This window comes from Macaca nemestrina, chromosome 18 (genome assembly GCF_043159975.1).
Source record: "Macaca nemestrina isolate mMacNem1 chromosome 18, mMacNem.hap1, whole genome shotgun sequence".
NCBI classification, from domain to species: domain Eukaryota; kingdom Metazoa; phylum Chordata; class Mammalia; order Primates; family Cercopithecidae; genus Macaca; species Macaca nemestrina.
Genome location: NC_092142.1, coordinates 12196882 through 12217718, shown reverse-complemented (window position 1 = coordinate 12217718; position 20837 = coordinate 12196882). Strand labels below are relative to the sequence as shown.

The 20837-nt window shown below is 46.5% G+C and overlaps 1 protein-coding gene across 1 annotated transcript; it reads left to right on the top strand.

Annotated features, from left to right (window-relative positions):
• Positions 1-5249: 5249 nt before the first annotated feature.
• Positions 5250-19483, top strand: LOC105467753 (ribosomal L1 domain containing 1). Its single transcript, XM_011717446.2, has 9 exons — positions 5250-5405; positions 6484-6623; positions 9820-9958; positions 10772-10920; positions 11011-11112; positions 14858-14951; positions 15074-15199; positions 16877-17164; positions 18738-19483. Exons 1-9 carry the CDS (start codon positions 5301-5303, stop codon positions 19056-19058), a joined length of 1464 nt encoding a protein of 487 aa, XP_011715748.2. The 5' UTR covers positions 5250-5300; the 3' UTR covers positions 19059-19483.
• Positions 19484-20837: the final 1354 nt, after the last annotated feature.

Below are 20837 nucleotides of genomic sequence, written 5' to 3'. Positions count from 1 at the left end.
AAATAAATAAAAATAAAAGATGCAAAAGTGGAGGAGTAACCTAAGTAATCTAGGCAAAAACAAAAAACAAATACATGATAATGTCCTCTACCACCATGTGGCAGGAATTAAAAGAATTGGGGCCGGGCGCGGTGGCTCAAGCCTGTAATCCCAGCACTTTGGGAGGCCGAGACGGGCGGATCACGAGGTCGGGAGATCGAGACCATCCTGGCTAACACGGTGAAACCCCGTCTCTACTAAAAAATACAAAAAAACTAGCCGGGCGAGGTGGCGGGCGCCTGTAGTCCCAGCTACTCGGGAGGCTGAGGCAGGAGAATGGCGTGAACCCGGGAGGCGGAGCTTGCAGTGAGCTGAGATCCGGCCACTGCACTCCAGCCCGGGGACAGAGCGAGACTCCGTCTCAAAAAAAAAAAAAAAAAAAAAAAGAATTGGATATATGCAAGAGACATTTAAAAAGAATAAACAAGGGCCTGGTGCAGTGGTTCATGCCTGTAATCCCAGCACTTTGGAAGGCAAAGGCAGGAGAATCACTTGAGGTCAGGACTTCATGACCAGACTGGCCAACATGGTGAAATCTCGTCATTACTAAAACTACAAAACTTAGCCGGGCATGGTGGCACACACTTGTAATCCCACTTACTCGGGAGGCTGAGGCAGGAAAATCACTTGAATCCAAGAGGTGGAGGCTGCAGTGAGATGAGATTGCGCCACTGCACTCCAGCCTGGGCTACCGAGCAAGTCTCCGTCTCGAAAAAAAAGAATAAACAAGACTTTGTTATTGACTATGTTTGGGGGATAAGAAGGAAAGAGTTAAGAATAACTCCCCTGTTTGGCTTGGTGGTACCAATGATGGACACAGAAAACACACAAGGGGCCGGGAGCGGTGGCTCACACCTGTAATCCCAGCACTTTGGGAGCCCAAGGCAGGTGGGTCACTTGAGGTCAGGGGCTCGAGACTAGCCTGGCCAGCATGGAGAAACCCCATCTCTACTTAAAACACAAAAATTCGCCAGGCACCATGGCACATGCCCGTAATCCCAGCTACTCAGGAGGTTGAGGTACGAGAATCACTTGAACCTGGGAGGGAGAGGTTACAGTGAGCCGAGACTGTGCCAGTGCACTCCAGCCTGAGTGACAGTGCAAGATTCCATCTCAAAACAAAAACAAACAAAAAAAACCACACACACACACAAGAGGAGCAGGTTTGAGAAGATGATGATTCATGATGGGACTTGCCGAGGATGAGGTCCTAATAGGACTTTTAAGTGAAGACAGGTGAATGTGTCAATGAGTCCAAAGACAGGAAGTCTACTAATCTACACTAGTTATCTACTAATGGGTAACAAATTACCCCAATTTAGTGCCTCAAAAGAACACACATTTATGATATCACAGTTCTTTTTTTTTTTTTTTTTTTTGAGACGGAGTCTCGCTCTGTCGCCCAGGCTGGAGTGCAGTGGCCGGATCTCAGCTCACTGCAAGCTCCGCCTCCCGGGTTCGGGCCATTCTCCTGTCTCAGCCTCCTGAGTAGCTGGGACTACAGGCGCCCGCCACCTCGCCCGGCTAGTTTTTTGTATTTTTTAGTAGAGACGGGGTTTCACCGTGTTAGCCAGGATGGTCTCGATCTCCTGACCTAGTGATCCGCCCGTCTCGGCCTCCCAAAGTGCTGGGATTACAGGCTTGAGCCACTGCGCCCGGCCGATATCACAGTTCTTATGGGTCAGGAATCTGGGAGCAGCCTAGCCTGGGTCAGGGCCTCTTGAGTTTGCAGTCATCTCAAGGTTGGACCGAAGGAGGATCCACTTCCAAGCTCACTCGTGTGGCTGCCCAAGTGTCCTCACAACATGGCAGCTGGCTTCCCTTTCTCTAGGGCTGCCTTACAAGTAATGAGGGAGGAGTAAATGAGAGAGGGAAACAGGGTGAGAAAGAACATCAAAGATGAAACTACAGTCTTTTTTTTTTTTTTTTTGAGACGGAGTCTCGCGCTGTCACCCAGGCTGGAGTGCAGTGGCCGGATCTCAGCTCAATGCAAGCTCCGCCTCCCGGGTTCACGCCATTCTCCTGCCTCCACCTCCCGAGTAGCTGGGACTACAGGCGTCCGCCACCTCGGCCGGCTAGTTTTTTGTATTTTTTAGTAGAGACGGGGTTTCACCGTGTTAACCAGGATGGTCTCGATCTCCTGAACTCATGATCCGCCTGTCTCGGCCTCCCAAAGTGCTGGGATTACAGGCTTGAGCCACCGCGCCCGGCCAAAACTACAGTCTTTTTATAACCTAATATCAGAAGTGACATAGTATCACTTCTGCCATATTCTGTTTGACACAAGCAAGCCACTAAGTCCAGTCTACACTCAAGGGGAGGGAAACGAAGCCTCATTAACTGAAAGGACAGTTATCAAAAATGAGTAGATAGGACACATCTTTAAAACCACAATATCACAACCACATTATTAACTTACCTAATGCATAAATCATCACTACCTTTTCTTCTCTACTGCCAGTTCAAAAACCTCTTATCTTTACAATTTCTCCAAAGTGAGTATAAACCCTCAGCTTGATAATGAATTCATTCCTTTACCTACTTTCCAACCTGCATCTCCCATTCCTCCCCTCTGCACATTCCTGCTCTAGCTACATACTGCTTCCAAACACTACCATACTCGTTCACCGGCATTCACACTGTTTCCTTGGCCTACAAGCATGGTTCTCAAACTTAAGTTCAGGTGAAAGAACATCTGACAGTCTCCATACTCTTAATACTACTACAAAACACGGATCCACAAAGCCCAGTGTAACAATTCATTACACTGTGCTAAAAGGAAACCACTCTTACACTAGATTCTAGAATACACAAAGGGAAGCAGGTGCCAATGATTTCAGAACATTTCTTCTATACGTTGATTAAACACAAGGCTATTATTAGAGATTAGCAGAATATCCTTTCATGGAAGGAACACCTCCTGAAAGCAACTGAGGGAAAGCCTCTTACTCTCATTCCTCCATCTCTTAAAACTTTACATGACTAGTTGTAAAACGTCTGAAACCATCCTGAAGGCGCCTAAAAAAGTTCCTATATAAACTGTAGTGTTGCTGCATGGTGGGACGCCATAGAGCCGTTTAAAAAGATGAAGCAGAGCTTTGTGTACTGACTTGGAACAATCTCCAAGGTACGTTAAGAAGAAAAAGCAAGGTGTGGAACAATGGGTATACCAGGCTACTATATGTGTTTTTCTAATAAGTAAGTTTGGCCAGGTTCAGTGGTTCATGCATGCAACCCCAGCACTTTGGGAGGCTGAGGTGGGAGGATCCTTTGAAGCCAGGAGTTCGAGACCAGCCTGGGCAACATGGTGAGACTCCTCCCTGTCCTCATCTCTACAAAAAAACTGTAAAAGATATCAGGACATGGTGACCAGAACCTTTAGTCCTACCTACTCGGGAAGCTGAAGCCGGAGGATCTCTTGAACCCAGGAGTTCCAAACTGCAGTTAAGCTATAGTCACGCCACTACACTCCAGCCTGAGTGACAGAGCCAGTCTCCGTTTCTTTAAAAAAAAAAAAAAAAAAAATGGCCGGGCACAGTGGCTCACTCCTGTCATCCCAGCACTTTGGGAGGCCAAGGCGAGTAGATCACCTGAGGTCAGGAGTTCGAGACCAGCCTGGCCAACATGGACAAACGCCCTCTCTACTAAAAATACAAAATTAGCCAGGCGTGATGGCGCATGCCTGTAATCTTAGTTACTGGGGAGGGTGAGGCAGGAGAGAATAGCTTGAACCGGGAGGCGGAGGTTGCGGTGGGCTGAGATCTCGCCATTGCACTCCAGCCTAGGCAACAAGAGTGAAACTCCGTCTCGGGAAAAAAAAAAAAGGTAGCCGGGCGTGGTGGCGTGCGCCTGTAGTTCCAGCTACTCGGGAGGCTGAGACAAGAGAACTGCTTGAACTGAAAATGGGGAGATTGCAGTGAGACGAGATCACTGCACTCCAGCCTGGGCGACAGAGCGAGACTGTTACACACACACACAAAAAAAAAAAGGAAAAAAGAAATTAAACCCATCCAAAAAGAGAAAGGAGAAGTATCTCCTAAACATACCTAGAACATCTCTGGAAGGTTCCAGGAGGCACTGGTAAGGGTACCTCTGGGGAGGTGCGTGGAGTGGGAGGAAGACATTACAAAGCAAGCCTGTCCTACCCAAGGGCCGCGTGCGGCCCTGGAGGCCAGGTTTTGAATACAGCCCAACACAATTTCGTAAACTTTCTTAAAGCATTATGAGATTTTTTTAAAGATTTTTTTTTAAGCTTATCAGCTATCATTAGTGTTAATGTATTTTATATGTGGGCCCAGACAATTCTTCTTCCACTGTGGCTCATGGAAGCCAAAAGATTGGACTCCCCTGTTGTAAGATATTCGATTTGTCAGTTACCCAGCCTCCGCTCTTACTTGCTTCTTTGTTTAGCGACAAGGTCTCGCTCTACTGCCTATGCTGGAGTGCAGTGACGCGGATCAGAACTCACTGAGCCTCCAATTCCTGGGCTCAAGATCCTCCATCCTCCACCTCCCAAGTAGCTGGTACTACTGGCGCGCACCACCACGCCGGCTAATCTTTGTATTTTTTGGAGAGATGGGGTCTCGTATATTGCACAGGCTGGTCTCCAACTCCTGGAATCCCTCGCCTCGGCCTCCCAAAGCGCTAGGATTCCAGGCGCCAGCCACGCGCACGGCCAGCCACGCTTTTTTGTACAGGATCTTACCTCTCGCCTCTCTGCGAGACCAGAAGCTAAGAGATTGGCTCAGACTCATCTTTCAGTCCCTCACGCTGCTTAACGACGCGCCGGGTGGCTCCCGTGCCTTATATTTCATGGACTCCTCACCAGCCTGGGGTTGGCATCGCCTAAAGTCAACCGGCAGGTGGGCAGTAGAACCAGGATTCCGCTCTCTGCCCACGCCACGCGCGGCCTTCCCGGAGGCGGGGACCGTGGAGTGTGCGGGACCCCACTGGGCCTCCTGACGGGACTCCCGCCTCAAGGTGCTTTCTTGATTTCTATCGTGTAAGATTGAGGGGACACCCAAGCTACTACTCACACCTCATGGAAAGCGGGAGAAGAGCGGAAGAGCAGGTGCCTCCTCAAGGAACCGACTCTGACAGCAGCCACCGCCCTTAAGTGCAAAACCCTACGCTCGCCCGGAAATGACGCACAGAGGCTCGTTTCCCGCCCCCTCGCTTCCGGGTCCGGGCCTCGCTCGCGCGTGCGCAGCAGAAGCCAGCCGCGGGGTTTCACACCCGCGTCTTCACGAGGTGAAAACAAGATGGAGGACTCGGCCTCCGCGCCGCCGTCTTCTTCAGGCTCGACTGCAACCTCCGCCTCGACTCCAGGGGCCCCGACAGCACGGAAGCAGCTGGACAAAGAGCAGGTGAGTGGTTCTTGGGGAGGGTGGCTTGGAAGCGGGGTGGCGGTGACCTCGTGAGGCGCAGGGTGCCAGAACCTGAGTGCGTGCTCGGCGCACTTCCCCGAGGCTGTGGGACGGTCGCTTGCGGGCCGTGTGCCTCCCCCTTTAAACACTTGGGTGGGCGCCTGCTTCCCCCAGTCCTGCGGCCTGGCGCTCTTGAATTGGGTTGCAAGTGTACCGTGGAGCTAGACGAGATGACCTGGCGACCTGGCTTAGCTTCCCTATCGTTAGCCCTTGACCGAGTCGTTTAGTTTTGCAGGTCTGCTACCCGTTATTTAAAATGGGCCCTTCCACTCCCCGCTATCCAGGATCGGGAGAGGCAATGCGTGTAAAGCGCTTTGACCAGGGACCTGGCACGTGGTGAGAAGGTACTCAGTAGGCCAGGCGCGGTGGCTCACGCCTGTAATCCCAGCATTTTGGAAGGCCGAGGGGGGTGGATTACCTGAGATCAGGAGTTAGAGACCAGCCTGGCCGACATGGTGAAACCCCGTCTCTACTAAAAATACAAAAATTAGCTGGGGGGTGGTGGCGGGCGCGTGTATTGTCAGCTACTCAGGAGGCTGAGGCAGGAGAATTGCTGGAACCTGGGAGGCGGAGGTTTCAGTGAGCCGAGATCCTGCCATTTCATTCCAGCTCGGGCGACAAGAGCGAGACTGTGTCTCAAAAAAAAAAAAAAAACGAGAGTGCTCAGTAAATGCTAAATGGATGACACTTTGCGCTTTTCGTGGGATTACTGCTTTCATCGTTGAGGGTAGGAGAGGCACGTTTCCCTCTGGCCCGATCTCTTAAGTAGAAGAGGCGTCCTGCAGACAGTGCTGGAAGTGGATACTTAGGCGTGTTTGATGGATTCTTAGATTTTTCTGAATATAAATTGCAAGATCCTCATAGATACGGTTATGGAGGTTACCCCTTGAAATTGAAGTTGGAAGGGAAAAAATAGGTGTGAGAGGGGACAAATGCTAAATTAGATTGAGAACATTTCACTTATTTGTGTAAGTTATTGTGAGAACATTTCACTTATTTGTCAATCTTCACTTTGCAGGTTAGAAAGGCAGTGGATGCGCTCTTGACACATTGCAAGTCCAGGAAAAACAATTACGGGTTGCTTTTGAATGAGAGTGAAAATTTATTTTTAATGGTGGTATTATGGAAAATTCCAAGTAAAGAACTGAGGGTCAGATTGTAAGTTGTGATTTTCTACCTTTGCTGTTTTTATCTGCTTGTTCATTCTTTGTAACTCGAACAATTCCATCGTAGTTTCTAATGGAAACTTTGCAAACTTACAATAAAAATCTGACATGAAGTAAAACAATTACGTCTAAAAGAACCATAAAGGTTTGGCGTGGTGGCTCACACCGGTAATCCTAGTACTTTGGGAGGCCGAGGTGGGCGGATCACCTGAGATCAGGAGTTCAAGATCAGCCTGGCCAACATGGTAAAACCCCGTCTCTCCAAAAATACAAAAATTAGCTGTACATGATGGCGGGTGCCTGTAATCTCAGCTACTGAGAAGGCTGAGGCAGGAGAGTCGCTTGAACCTGGGAGGCGGAGGTCACAGCGAACAGAGATCTCTCCATCGCATTCCAGCCTAGGTGACAGAGCAAGAGTTATCTCAAAAAAATAAAAATAAAAGAACTGTAGGAATTCACATGTGCTAAAATTTTCTAGAAATTTCACCAGTTTTTGACTGGGCGCGGTGGCTCACGCCTGTAATCCCAGCACTTTGGGAGGCTGAGGCTGGCGGATCACAAGGTCAGGAGATCGAGACCATCCTGGCTAACACGGTGAAACCCCGTCTCTACTAAACACACACACACACACACACACACACACACACACACACACACACACACGAGATCGAGACCATCCTGGCTAACACGGTGAAACCCCGTCTTTACTAAACACACACACACACACACACAATCCGGCCGTGGTGACGGGTACCTGTAGTCCCAGCTACTCCGGTAGGCTGAGGCAGGAGAATGGTGTGAACCCAGGAAGAGGAGCTTGCAGTGAGCTGAGATCCGGCCACTGCACTCTAGTCTGGACGACAGAGCAAGACTCCGTCTCAAAAAAAAAAAAAAAAAAAAATGACCAGTTTTCTTAGAGCTTGGTGAACAACTAACGTAATCAGGTCTGTTAAATCGAAAACCTGGTGTTTGAAAGAATAAAGGTGGAGTAAGTTAAACAGCTTCTATTTTTTTTTTTTATTATTAGAAACCGTTATCTTTCCATGTCAAGCAAAAATTCTTTGGGGCTACAATTTATTCCTTTGTACAGAGACTACTAAAAACTCCAGTGAAGTCCTTTCTATGAAAAAATCCATGGTGATTATACAAAATGCTTCTTCAGAACATAGGTTGTAAGCATAAGAAATGAGTTAAACCCTCTTATTTTATTTTCTGTAAGGTGTGGCATAATTGTGTTTGCTGGTCCCGCTTGTTTTATTCCATGTTTTTGGTTTCGATTCTTTTATCTCTTTTTTTCTTTTTTTAGAGACAGGGTCTTGTGCTGTTGCCTAACTGGAGTGCAGTAGTGAGATCTGTGTTCGCTGCAACGTCGACCTCCCTGACCTGACTCAAGTGATCCTCCCATCTCAGCCTCCCAAGTAGCTGGGACTATAGGTGTATGCCACCATGCCCAGCTAATTTTGAAATTTTTTGTAGAGATGAGGGAGATGAGGTTTCACTGTGTTGTCCAGGCTGATCTCAAACTCAGGCTCAAGCAGTTCTCCCTCTCATTCTCCCAAAGTGTTGAGATTACAGGCTTTAGCCACGGTGCCCAGCCTGTTTCTTTTTTTTGTTTTGTTTTTGAGACGGAGTCTCGCTCTGTCGCCCAAGCTGGGGTGCAGTGGCCGGATCTCAGCTCACTGCAAGCTCCGCCTCCCAGGTTCACGCCATTCTCCTGCCTCAGCCTCCCGAATAGCTGGGACTACAGGCGCCCACCACCTCACCCGGCTAGTTTTTTGTATTTTTTAGTAGAGACGGGATTTCACTGTGTTAGCCAGGATGGTCTCAATCTCCTGACCTTGTGACCTACCCGTCTCGGCCTCCCAAAGTGCTGGGATTACAGGCTTAGCCACCGTGCCTGGCCTGTTTCAATTCTTAAAAGCTATGTTGTGCTGGGCACGGTGGCTTGTCACTGTAATCCCAGCACTTTGGGAGGTAAGGTAGGTGGATCACTTGAGGCCCGGGAATTTGAGATCAGCCTGAACAACATGGCGAAACCCTATCTCTACTAAAAATACAAAAATTAGCCGGGCATGATGGTGGGCATCTGTAATCCCAGCTGCTTGGGAGGCTGAAGCACAAGAATCATTTGAACCCAGAAGGCAGAGGTTGCAGAGACTCCAGCCTGGGCAACAGTGAGACTCCCATCTTAAAAAAAAAAAAAAAAAAAGTTGGCCGAGCTATAATCTCAGCAGTTTGGGAGGGTGAGGCAGGTGAATTGCATGAGCCCACAAATTCAAGACCAGCGTAGGCTATGCAGCGAAATCCTGTCTCTGCGAAAAATACAAAAGTTAGCTGGGGGCCCAACTGGTACGCGCCTGGAGTCTCAACTGTGCTGGAGGCTATCGTGAGCTGTGGTCACACCACTGCGCTCCAGCCTTGGCGACTGAGCAAAACCCTGTCTCAAAAAAAAAAAAAAAGAAGAAAGAGTTATTCTGTTTATGGAGTTGAGTTTTAGAGAAGGTAAAATTCTGAACCAGGCCTGTCCTGATTAAGCTAGGTTATTATAGCACATTAGAGTACGTGTGCACATACAGCAACAGATACATCATAATAATTACATATGCAAGAATTTGGATGTCTTTGAGTATATTTTAATTCTTGCTATATCCCAAGTGTTAATTGATATTTGGGCCTGTGTGTACTTGTCATTTATTTGCCATTGAAAGTGAGTTTTGTTTTTTATTTTGGTTTTGGCTTTTTGAGACGGAGGTTGCCTCTTGTTACCCAGGCTGGAGTCCAGTGGTGCCATCTTGGCTCACTGCAACCTCCACCTCCCGGGTTCAAGCGATTTTCCTGCCTCAGACTCTCAAGTAGCTGGGATTACAGGCGCACACCACTGCCCCTGGCTAATTTTTTACACTTTTAGTAGAAATGCAGTTTCACCATGTTGGCCGGCTGGTCTTGAACTCCTGACCTCAGATGATCCATATGCCTTGGCCTCCTAAAGTCCTGGGATTACAGGCTTGAGCCACTACTACTAGCCATAAAATATATTTTTAAATGTTGTTTGTGGTGCAATATTTCCTTAACTAGCATGACTAAAGGTTATTTAAATGACACTAAGTTTATTGTGTATTCTATGTGATACAAACATGCATAATGTGTGTAATAATGCTTTCCTCGGTTTCTTTTCACATATTTTGTAGGACCTTGCCTCATAGCATTCGATCAGATTCAGAAGATATCTGTTTATTTACAAAGGACGAACCCAATTCAACTCCTGAAAAGACAGAACAGTTTTATAGAAAGCTTTTAAACAAGCATGGAATTAAAACCATTTCTCAGGTAGGAAGCCTGGTTAATATTTTCAAGAGGATTTAATTCAGTCAAAATGATGTCACAAATACATTGCTATATTTCTTAGTATTTTTCTTCTACTTTTCTCTTTTTAATTTAATTTGTGGTGGCGTGTATGTCAGTAGCTTTTGTATCTTGCAAATTATAAAAGAGGTGGCTCGTGTCATTCCTCTGTACTTCCACAGCATCTTGTTTTTCTCTGATTTGCTGTTTTGTAGTTGGTGTACTTATCTTTATTACCCGCTGGATCTAAGGTATCTAAGTTTTTTTTTGTTTGGAGTCTCGCTCTGTCGCCCAGGCTGGAATGCAGTGGCAGGACCTTGGCTGACTGCAACTCTACCTCCTGGGTTCAAGCTATTTTCCTGCCTCAGCTGCCCGAATAGCTGGAATTACAGGCACCCACCATCATGCCTGGCTAATTTTTATATTTTTGTAGAGACGAGGTTTCAATATGTTGGCCAGGCTGGTCTTGAACTCCTGACCTCTGGTGATCCGGCCACCTCGGCCTCCCAAAGGGCTGGTGTTACAGGCATGAGCACATACAGCAATATATGTATAACAATATATATATGTTGCTGACCTGTATCTAAGTTTCTTTAGCTGTGGCCCTTTCTCATTTGTCTCAGTGTCTCCAGCATGTAGCATAGTGCCTGGCACGTTTTAGGCACTCATGTGTTCATTAAAGTATAAGAGGCATGGCTCTAGGACTTTTTTTAATCCAAATACAAATTGTTGCCTAAGTATTTCTTCCCTCGTTTAGATTCCTAACTTTTTGTTTTTATTCTTCTCTATACTTCCTAGATTATCTCCCTCCAAACTCTAAAGAAGGAATATAAATCCTATGAAGCCAAGCTCCGCCTTCTGAGCAGTTTTGACTTCTTCCTTACTGATGCCAGAATTAGGCGGCTCTTACCCTCACTCATTGGGAGACATTTCTATCAAAGAAAGAAGTAAGTTTCTTAGTAATGACGAGACTTTAGCAGCATGAAGTTTCTAGGTGTGTAAGCATTGTGTTCTGAATGCCTGTGTGTTTTTTATAGAGTTCCAGTATCTGTAAACCTTCTGTCCAAGAATTTATCAAGAGAGATCAATGACTGTGTAGGTGGAACGGTCTTAAACATTTCTAAAAGCGGTTCTTGCAGGTAGGTAAAAGGCATTCATATGTGCCTCCTTTAATCTTGTATTTGACAATGATTTTATATACTTTTTAAAAAGATTTTGTTAATGGCTCCAGATCTTTTTTAGAACTAAAATCTGTTCCTCAGAAGTGATCCATTCTCAGGTCAGGTGCAGTGGCTTATGCCTGTAATCCCAGTACTTTGGGAGGCCGAGGCAGGAGGATCGCTTGAGCCCAGGAGTTCAAGTCCAGCTTGGGCAACATAGTGAGACCCCCTCCCCCACTTACAGAAAAATCAAGAACATTAGCCAGGTGTAGTGCTGCATCCATGTGCTCCCAGCTACATGGGAGGCTGAGGCAGGAAGATCACTTGAGCCCACGAGGTCAAGACTGCAGTGAGTCATGTTCTTGTCACTGTCCTCCAGCCTAAATGACAGAGCAAGAGTGTCTTTTAATGAAAAAAGAAAAAAAAGTTCAGTTCTCTAGAACAGTGTTGTCTGGTAGAACTTTCTACTGTGATGGAAATGGTCTGCATCTGTGCTGTCTCATACAGTAGGCACTACTTGTATGTAGCTATTGAGCACTTGAAATGTGGCTACTGTGTTAGGAACTGAATTTTAAATTTAAAATAGGCACATGTGGCTAGTGGCTGATGGTCACTGCGTTGAACAGGGCAGCTCCAGATACTAAGGAAAGCAAAGAGAGTAAGATGAATGCTTGGAGAACATGACTAGTTCTGGGCTTTCAGCTTGTCCTCTATTTATCGTGCTACTGCACTCTGGTGCAATCACAGTTCACTGCAACCTCCAACTCCTTGGCTCAAGCAATCCTCCCACCTCAGCCTCCTCAGTAGCTGGGACTACAGGCACATGCCACCATACCTGGCTAATTTTTCAATGTTTTGTAGAGGCGGGGTCTCACTATGTTGCCCCGTCTGGACTTAAACCCTTGGACAAAACTAGTCCTCCGGTCCTGGCCTCCAAAAGTGTTGAGATTATAGACCATGCCTGGCCTCAGCTTGTCCTTTAAAAGCACCATATTACCCCTTAAAGTGAAGATCCACCTCATTCTTGGTTCAACTTCCTATTAAATGAATTCAGCATTTACCCTGTTCATCCGCCTGTTTGGTGTCTGTGTTGTTGTATTGGTTTAACCTTACTCAGGACACTGAGCTAGGCGGAGCCCCCACACCTAGTCTACTAGAACAGATGTTTTAGGTCAGTGATTGCTTCCGACCTCTGGCTGAGCAGAGGATGTGGCTCAGGCTATTTTATTAGGCTGAGAAATGGGTTAAGTTTGTATTCTTGGCAGTGTACCAGCTTGGGGGGTAGGGCAGGTTTTAAATGTATTGAAAATACATTTTATGAAGTACTTCACCTTGCTGACTGCGGTGTGGAGATGGGTAGCTACCAGTAGGACAGAGCTGTAGGCCACTGCCCTTCCACCCAGAGATTCCCCAGGAGCCATGCATACCCAGTGGTCACACTCGGCAGAAAACACAGATTTCTTACCTCTGCTCACCAGGGAGGCCTGACCCCAGCAGAGTGTCTCCAGGTAGAGCAGAGCAGGGTGCGGATGGGCAGGACAGGTGGTCTCTGGCGTTGTCTTCTGCATGCCGCAGGGAAGCCCTTAATCAGGTGTAATGAAGTAGCTGAGAAGAGTTAGCCACGGGGCCTGGACCCCTGTCCTTTTGGTTAAAGGCGGATGTCAAAGCAGTGGCTCATGGAACTGGTTGGCCAGAAGTCAGGCCGTGTTTATGGGCCCCATCAGTACCTGGGAGGAGGAGATGGCACCAGGAAGGCAGGTAAAGGAGTCTCCTACCACTGGGGATCTTCCAAGGCAAAAGCAACAGCTTAAAGAAAGTTGCAGACAACTGAGAAAAAAATCATTCTTTTATTTCCTCTCTTACCTTTCCCCAGCATAATAATTTATTTTCCTCTTCCACTTCTGTTCCTCTCTCTTCTTACCCCCTCACCATCTTTCTCTCTGGGATGCTCAGGTGTGCTTGCAGGCAGGTGGTAACAAGCACAGGGAATGGGCAGTACCCAGTCTTTGGCTGGAGAGGAGCAACAGCCTGTCTCATCCTCATTCTGCAGACACTGTGCCGACAGTGAGCCTGCCTTTTGGCCCCAGTGCTGACCCCTCCAGGTTTCTCACTGGGCTTCTGCCTGCACTCTCTTTCACCTGAAGGGATGATCTTGATCATAGCTGAAAGACACTGTTCCACCAGGGACAAGAACTGTTTATTCTTGAACATGGCAGCTGGGTGGAGCAGTAGAACTATAGAGAGAGCAGGTGACGCTCCTGGAGGTAGCTCCCCTTAGAACAGCTTGAAGGCAGACTCAGCGACATGGGTTTGTCTAAGATAAAGGTAGAACCTGCTCTGCCCCTGCCTCCCAATGCCCCTTAGCCTCACAGTCAGGTGCTACCAGGTCTTTAATCACCCCCTCAGCTGGGCATGGTGGCTCACGCCTGTAATCCCAGCACTTTGGGAGACTGAGGTGGGTGGATCACTGGAGGTCGGGTGTTCAAGACTAGCCTGGCCAACACGGTGAAACCCCATCCCTACTAAAATATACAAATTAGGCTGTGCGCAGTGGTTCAAGCCTGTAGTCCCAGCACTTTGGGAGGCCGAGGCAGGTGGATCACCTGAGGTCAGGAGTTTGAGACCAGCCTGACCAACATGGATAAACTCCGTCTCTACTTAAAAAAGAAAAAAATACAAAAAATTAGCCGGGCGTGGTGGCACATGCCTGTAATCCCAGCTACTCGGGAGGCTAAGGCAGGAGAATCGCTTGAACCCAGGAGGTGGAGGTTGTGGTGAGCCAAGATCACACCATTGCACTCCAGCCTAGGCAACAAGAGCGAAACTCCATCACAAAAAAAGAAAAAAAATTAGCTGTGCGTGGTGGTGTGCGCCTGTAATCTCAGCTACTAGGGAGACTGAGGCAGGAGGATTGCTTGAACCCAAGAGGCGAAGGTTGTAGTGGGCCGAGATCACGTCACTGCACTTCAGCCTGGGCGACAGAGCAAGACTTCATCTCAAAAAAAAATCACCCCCTCATGATGTGACATTTTACTTTAGGTAGAAGGAATTTCTAGTACATGAAAGATGATAATCTTCCTTTAAAATACATTTAGGCCAGGCATGGTGGCTCATGCCTGTAATCCCAGCACTTTGGGAGGCCAAGGCAGGAGGATCACTTGAGCCCAGGAGTTCAAGACCAGCCTGGTGGATCACTTGAGCTCAGGAGTGAGAACCCATCTCTACAAAAAATACAAAAATCCACTGGGCTACCTGTAGTCCCAGCTACTCCGATTAAGTGCAGTACGTTGATTGTGCCACTGCACCTCAGCCTGGGCAACAAGAAAACACTGTCTCAAAAATGAAATAAAATATATTTAGAACCTAAAGATTTTAATGGGTTTTTGTTGTTGTTGTTTTTCAGACTGTTTTTCTCTGTTACCCAGGCTGGAGTGCAGTTGCCGGATCTGGGCTCACTGTAGCCTTGAGCTCCTGGGCTCAGGTGATTTTTCTGCCTTAGCATCCTGAGTAACTGGGATTACAGGCATGTACCACCATGCCCAGTTAATTTTTGTTAGTGTGGTAGAGACAGGATTTTGCCATGTTGCCCAGGCTTAATGTTTCTACCTTTTTAAAAGAAAAGAAAAAAAACTTGAGAATTATGTATTTATATTTCTCATATACCTGCCTGGTTTATTTTGAAAAATGGTTTTTTAAAATCTTGTCTAATACTCTTAAATTTCAGTGCTATACGTATCGGTCACATTGGAATGCAAATTGAGCACATCATTGAAAACATTGTTGCTGTCACCAAAGGACTTTCAGAAAAATTGCCAGAGGTACAGTATTGCAGGAGCATCAATTGATTGTTCATTTAAAAGAAACAAAGTATATGTAGATGATTGTTCATTTAAAAGAAACAAAGTATATGTAGATGATGTTACTCTTTTCTTTGTTTCAGAAGTGGGAGAGCGTGAAATTCCTGTTTGTGAAAACTGATAAATCGGCTGCGCTTCCCATCTTTTCCTCGTTTGTCAGCAATTGGGATGAAGCCACCAAAAGATCTATGCTTAATAAGCGGAAAAAAGTTAGTAGAATTTTAAATACTTATAGAATGAATAATGAAGGGTGTAAACTCAGTCCCTAGGAGAGAGAAGTAGACCATCATCCCTGCCTGACTTTCCAGTTGTCTTCTGGTTTTCTGGTGGTTATGCTTTTGTCACTTTACATGAAGTAGTTGATATTAGTATCAGTAATGCATGGTAAGATAGAAATATCTTGTATTTATTGATAAATTGGGTGTGTTTTTAACTTTTGTTAGATCCAGTGCTTGCTGATTTTGTTTAGAGAGACAGTGTCTCACTCTGTTCCCCGGGCTGGAGCACAGTGACGCAGTCAAGGCTTACTGAAGCCTTGACCTCCTGGGGTCAAACAATCCTGTGTCAGCCTTCCGAGTAGCTGGGACTACAGGCATGGTCCACCACGCCCAGCTAATTTTTAATTTTTTTTTTTTTTTGTACAGACATGGTCTCCCTGTTTCTCAGGCTGATCTTGAATTCTTGTGCTCAAGCAACCGGCCTGCCTTGGCCTCCCAAAATGCTGGGATTACAGGCAAGAGCTACTATGCCTGGCCTGGATTAACTGGCTTTTGAGGGGGCCTGAGTTAAGTTCTTACCACATATTTCCAGTCGTAGATAACATCACCATACGTCTAAATAAAGACCAAAACGCTTAAAACATTGAAATAAATGTGAGATATATATACATTTGAAACAGTAATAAAAGGGATTGACATAATTATTTACCCAGTTATTCCCATCCAGGGTTGTAGGTGGCTGGAGTTTAATCTTGACAGCTCAGGGAAAAGAGTGACAGGCACGAGCCACCCCTAGAAAAGGCGCTGTTTGATCACAGTACAAACTCGTACACCCGCATTCATGGGGACTGGGCCTAGGGATGATTTCAACACACCAGTTCACCTGATGTGCACACACATGGGTATGGTAGATTATGCTCACAGATACCTCCTGGGCTTGGTTTGTAGGTTTTCAGTATTGTACTCTAGCAAAAGAAGCTTTTGGAAGGAAAGAAAATTTAATTTTTGCTATTTGTTAGACTGATCTCCTAGTGTTTCTCTCTTTAGCCATGTTAAGTGTGTCCAATGAATTTTTAATTTTGTTTTTGAGACAGTTTTGCTCTGTCGCCCAGGCTGGAGTGTAGTGGCATGATCTCAGCTCACTACAACCCCTGCCTTCCAAGTTCAGATGATTCTCTGTGCCTCACCATCCTGAGTAGTTGGGACTACAGGCACGCATCACCATGCCCAGCTAATTTTTGTGTTTTTAATAGAGATGGGGTTTCACCATGTTGACCAGGCTTATCTCGAAGTCCTGACCTCAAGTGATCCTCCTGCCTCAGCCTCCCTGAGTGCTGTGATTACAGGCATGAGCCACCACGCCCAGCTGAGGATTATTCTTTACACTCTCTAAACCATACTGTGTTTCACAAAAGTCTCTTAACTATATGCTTTAGATAGTCAGATTCTGAAATGCCAGTATATAATTTACTGCGTAAAATGCATGTTTGGCTGTGAGTCAAAAACTGCCGTTGAGGTTCCAGTGCTGGTTAAGGAGTTTGTTCTTTGTACAGATCAAGGTCCATTCAGGGGCTTATGGATAATCAAAACTGCAAGTGGTAAATCTATGCCGTTTGTTAACCAGCAGAACTGTTCCTGCTAAAGTGTTTGTATGGTGTTTTTTGGTAGGAGGCAAGGAGAAAACGAAGAGAGAGAAATTTTGAAAAACAAAAGGAGAGGAAAAAGAAGAGGCAGGCTAGGAAGTCTGCATCAGTTCTTAGTAAAGATGATGTGGCACCTGAAAGTGGTGATACTACAGTGAAGAAACCTGAATCGAAGAAGGAACAGACCCCAGAGCATGGGAAGAAAAAACGTGGCAGAGGAAAAGCCCAAGTTAAAGCAACAGATGAATCCGAAGATGAAATTCCACAGCTGGTACCAATAGGAAAGACGACTCCAGCTAATGAAAATGTAGAGGTATTGTTTTAATATTTACTGTTCATAATGGATTGGTTTAGTGGCTACTGTGTCAGGCAGGTACTGTGCTGATGAAAAATACTGGAGTGAACCCAAAGAACAATGAAAGTGATTATCATATGATTTATTGTACTTTTTTTCTTTTCTTTTTTTTTTTTTTGAGATGAAATCTTGTTATATTGCCCAGACTGGTCTTACACTTCTGGGGTCAAAACAGTCATCCCACCCCGGCCTGCCAAAGTGCTGAGATTACAAGTGTGAGTCACCACACCTAGCCCCAACCAGTTGGCTTTTTTTTTTTTTTTTTTTTTTTGCTTTGGTTTTTTTTGAAGATGGAGCCTCAATCTGTCACCCAGGCTGGAGTGCAGTGGTGTGATCTCAGCTCACTGCAACCTCTGCCTCCCTGGTTCAAGCAATTCTCCTTCCTCAGCCTGCCAAGTAGCTGGGATTATAGGCGTATACCACCACACCCAGCTAATTTTTGTGTTTTTAGTAGAGACGGGGTTTTGCACGTTGACTAGGCTTGTCTCGAACTCCTGGCCTCAGGTGATCCGCCCGCCTCAGCCTCCCAGAGTGCTGGGATTATAGGCATGAACCACCGCACCCAGCCACCAGTTGGCTTTTACACAGAGAATTTGGGAACCCCTGCCCTACACCATGTGCCAGGGATGTGCAGCTACAGTTGGAGGACTCAGGATTTGCTCCCATGTGTGTCTGCTGTGCTCCTCATGGTGCTTCCAGGAGTCCCTCCCCTCAGTCGTAGGGAAAGGTGGTTTTCCTCTGACTGGACCAGGAAGACCTCTGGGTCTTCACAATTCTTTTTTTTTTTTTTTTTTGAGACAAGGTCTCACTTTGTTGCCCAGGCTGGAGTGCAGTGGCATGATCTCGGCTCACAGCAGCCTCCACCTTTCAGGCCCAAGCAATTCTCATGCCTCAGCCTCTTGAGTAGCTGGGATTACAGATAAGTGCCACCATGCCCGGCTACTTTTTGTATTTTTAGTAGAGACGGGGTTTCACCATGTTGACCAGGGTGCTCTTGAACTCTTGGCCTGAAGTGATCCACCTGCCTCAGCCTCCCATAGTGCTGGGATTACAGACATGAGCCACTGCACCTATCCCTCATTCTTAATAGTGAAATACAGCTTATCTCTGTCATCATACTGAGGTGTACCTTTGGTGGTTAACTAATAAAAACAGTACCTTGGCCATGTGCTGAAAAAGAGTAACTTGGCCGGGCACAGTGGCTCACACCTGTAATCATAGCACTTTAGGAGGCCAAGGCAAGTGGATCACCTTAGGTCAGGCGTTCGAGACCAACCTGGCCAACATAGTGAAACCCTGTTTCTACTAAAAATAAAAAAAATGAGCAGGGCGTGGTGGCACGTGCCTATAATCCCAGCTACTCGGGAGGTGGAGGTTGCAGTGAGCTGAGATGGTGCCATTGCACTCTAGCATGGGCAGCAAGAGCGAAACTCCGTCTCAAAAATAATAAAAATAAAAACAGTAACTCCTGGAGTTAGAGTGTCAGGTGTTGTGGCTTTTTCTGTATTAAACTTTCTTTTTTTTTTCCTAGATTCAAAAACATGCCACAGGAAAGAAGTCTCCAACAAAGAGTCCTAATCCCAGTACACCTCGTGGGAAGAAAAGAAAGGCCTTGCCAGCATCTGAGACCCCAAAAGCTGCAGAGACCCCAGGGAAAAGCCCAGGGAAGAAGCGAAAGATCAAAGAAGAGGCAGTGAAGGAAAAAAATCCTTCACTGGGGAAAAAAGATGCGAGACAGACTCCAAAAAAGCCAGGGGCCAGGTTCTTCACCACTCTTAGTAAATCTGTGAGAAAAGCTTCCCACACCCCCAAAAAATGGCCCAAAAAACCCAAAGTACCCCAGTCGGCCTAAAGTCAGTGATTCAGCCGGAAGGAAACTTCAGTGCTGCCTCCAGAGCTTCTTAGAAATACTCAGCTCTTGACCCCCTTTATAAGTAACCTTCTGCAAACGTCAGGCCTGGACTTCGATTTTTTAAAACCTCCATAAGTAGTCCAGGCGCGGTGCCTCATGCCTGTAATCCCAGCACTTCAGGAGGTCGAGGCGGGTGGATCATAAGGTCAAGAGATTGAGACCATCCTGGCCAACATGGTGAAACTCCGTCTCTACTAAAAATACAAAAATTAATTGGGCATGGTGGCGAGCGCCTGTAATCCCAGCTACTAGGGAGGCTGAGGCAGGAGAATTGCCTGATCCTGGGAGGCAGAGGTTGCAGTGAGCCGAGATTGAGCCACTGCACTCCAGCCTGATGACAGAACGAGACTCCATCTCAAAAATAAATAAAAATAATAAAACCTCCATAAATAATTTTGACACATGTTCCTGGGTATAATAATATATTTTTAAATTGTCCTTCTGTGTATTTGCTAATACAATAGAGGAAAAATAGAGTGCTTCTCTGTGGTGGTTCAGCACTTTGGGAAGCCAAGGTGAGAGGATTGCTTGAGCCCAGGAGTTTAGGACTATCCTGGGCAACTTGGTGAAACCCCATCTCTACAAAAGAAAAAAAAATAGTGTGGCATGGTGGTGTGCACCTGTGCTCTCAGGCTGAGGTGGAAGGATCAAGTGAGCACAAGAGGTCGAGGCTACAGTGAGCCACCATCACCCCACTGTGCTCCAGCCTGGGTGACTGTGAGATTCCGTCTCAGAAAAAAGTATAATGTTGCTTTGCTTCTGAGTAGACACACTGTTGGCTTTCCAAATCACGTGGGTCTGACTGGAGGTCTGTGATGTGACCCATCACATACATTTGTGGTCATCCCCAAAGTGGCCCAGTGAGGGCCTCGCTGTATGAGAATACAGCTACAGAATTCAGGAGAAGCATGAGTTTCTTGGCTCTCATGCTGAGTTTGTTGGTCTAAGCTTATGAGTCACTGGATTAGCATCCATATGGGAAGGGAAATTAACATGGAGTCATTTATACAGGCACTGAATTGAATCCTACCTACTGGAGGCAAGAACGTGATTTATCTTCCATAAGCCTTCCCCTCTTCCTCGTTATTCCTCAGTCCATATGGACTTGCTTATATATGACAACTCCAAGGAAACTTGGAAAAGTAGACTACTGAAGTTTCCACAATTGTCAAGTATATTCTGAGGCGGTAAACTTTTTAGGTACTCGGCCTTTCACTGGTTGTGAATTGGTATGCATCTGTAGTAGTAAGTTACAGATTCACTGCAGTGCAGGAATGTGCTTGCATGCAAAAGACTGAACTGCTTTCAGAGATGATGTGGGTGCCAGGTGCAGTGGCTCACATCTGTAACCCTGTTGGAGTGATCAGACCCAACAGCAGGTCGTGGGGGTGACGAAGTCTGGCGGAGTCAAAGGATTGAGAAAAAATTTGAGAGAGAGAAAAGTGGGACCGGGGACCATCGCCATCGTGGAGGCTGCGAAGGCCCTGAGCACTGGGAGCCCATGCTGTTATTGGTAATCCAACAAAGAAACAGGTGGTGAGAATGTGAAGGTGGAAAGGGCACGTTGCATTAAGCACATGATTTACAGCTGTGATGGTTTAGCATTTGTTCTGCTACTTGAGATAATGGAGAGCAGGTTGTTTTAACTGAAGATACAATTGATCCTGGGAGAACAAGGAGCTAGCAAGTCTAGACACGTTCCAGAGCCACAAGCCCTGG

What these genes read in the sequence shown, in the direction of transcription:
- LOC105467753 (XM_011717446.2), top strand. Translation starts at nt 5,301, where the DNA reads ATGGAGGACTCGGCCTCCGCGCCGCCGTCTTCTTCAGGCTCGACTGCA. An exon ending in GAATTAAAACCATTTCTCAG is followed by an intron (nt 9,959 to 10,771) that starts GTAGGAAGCCTG and finishes TATACTTCCTAG; the next exon opens with ATTATCTCCCTCCAAACTCT. An exon ending in TGCTTAATAAGCGGAAAAAA is followed by an intron (nt 15,200 to 16,876) that starts GTTAGTAGAATT and finishes GTTTTTTGGTAG; the next exon opens with GAGGCAAGGAGAAAACGAAG.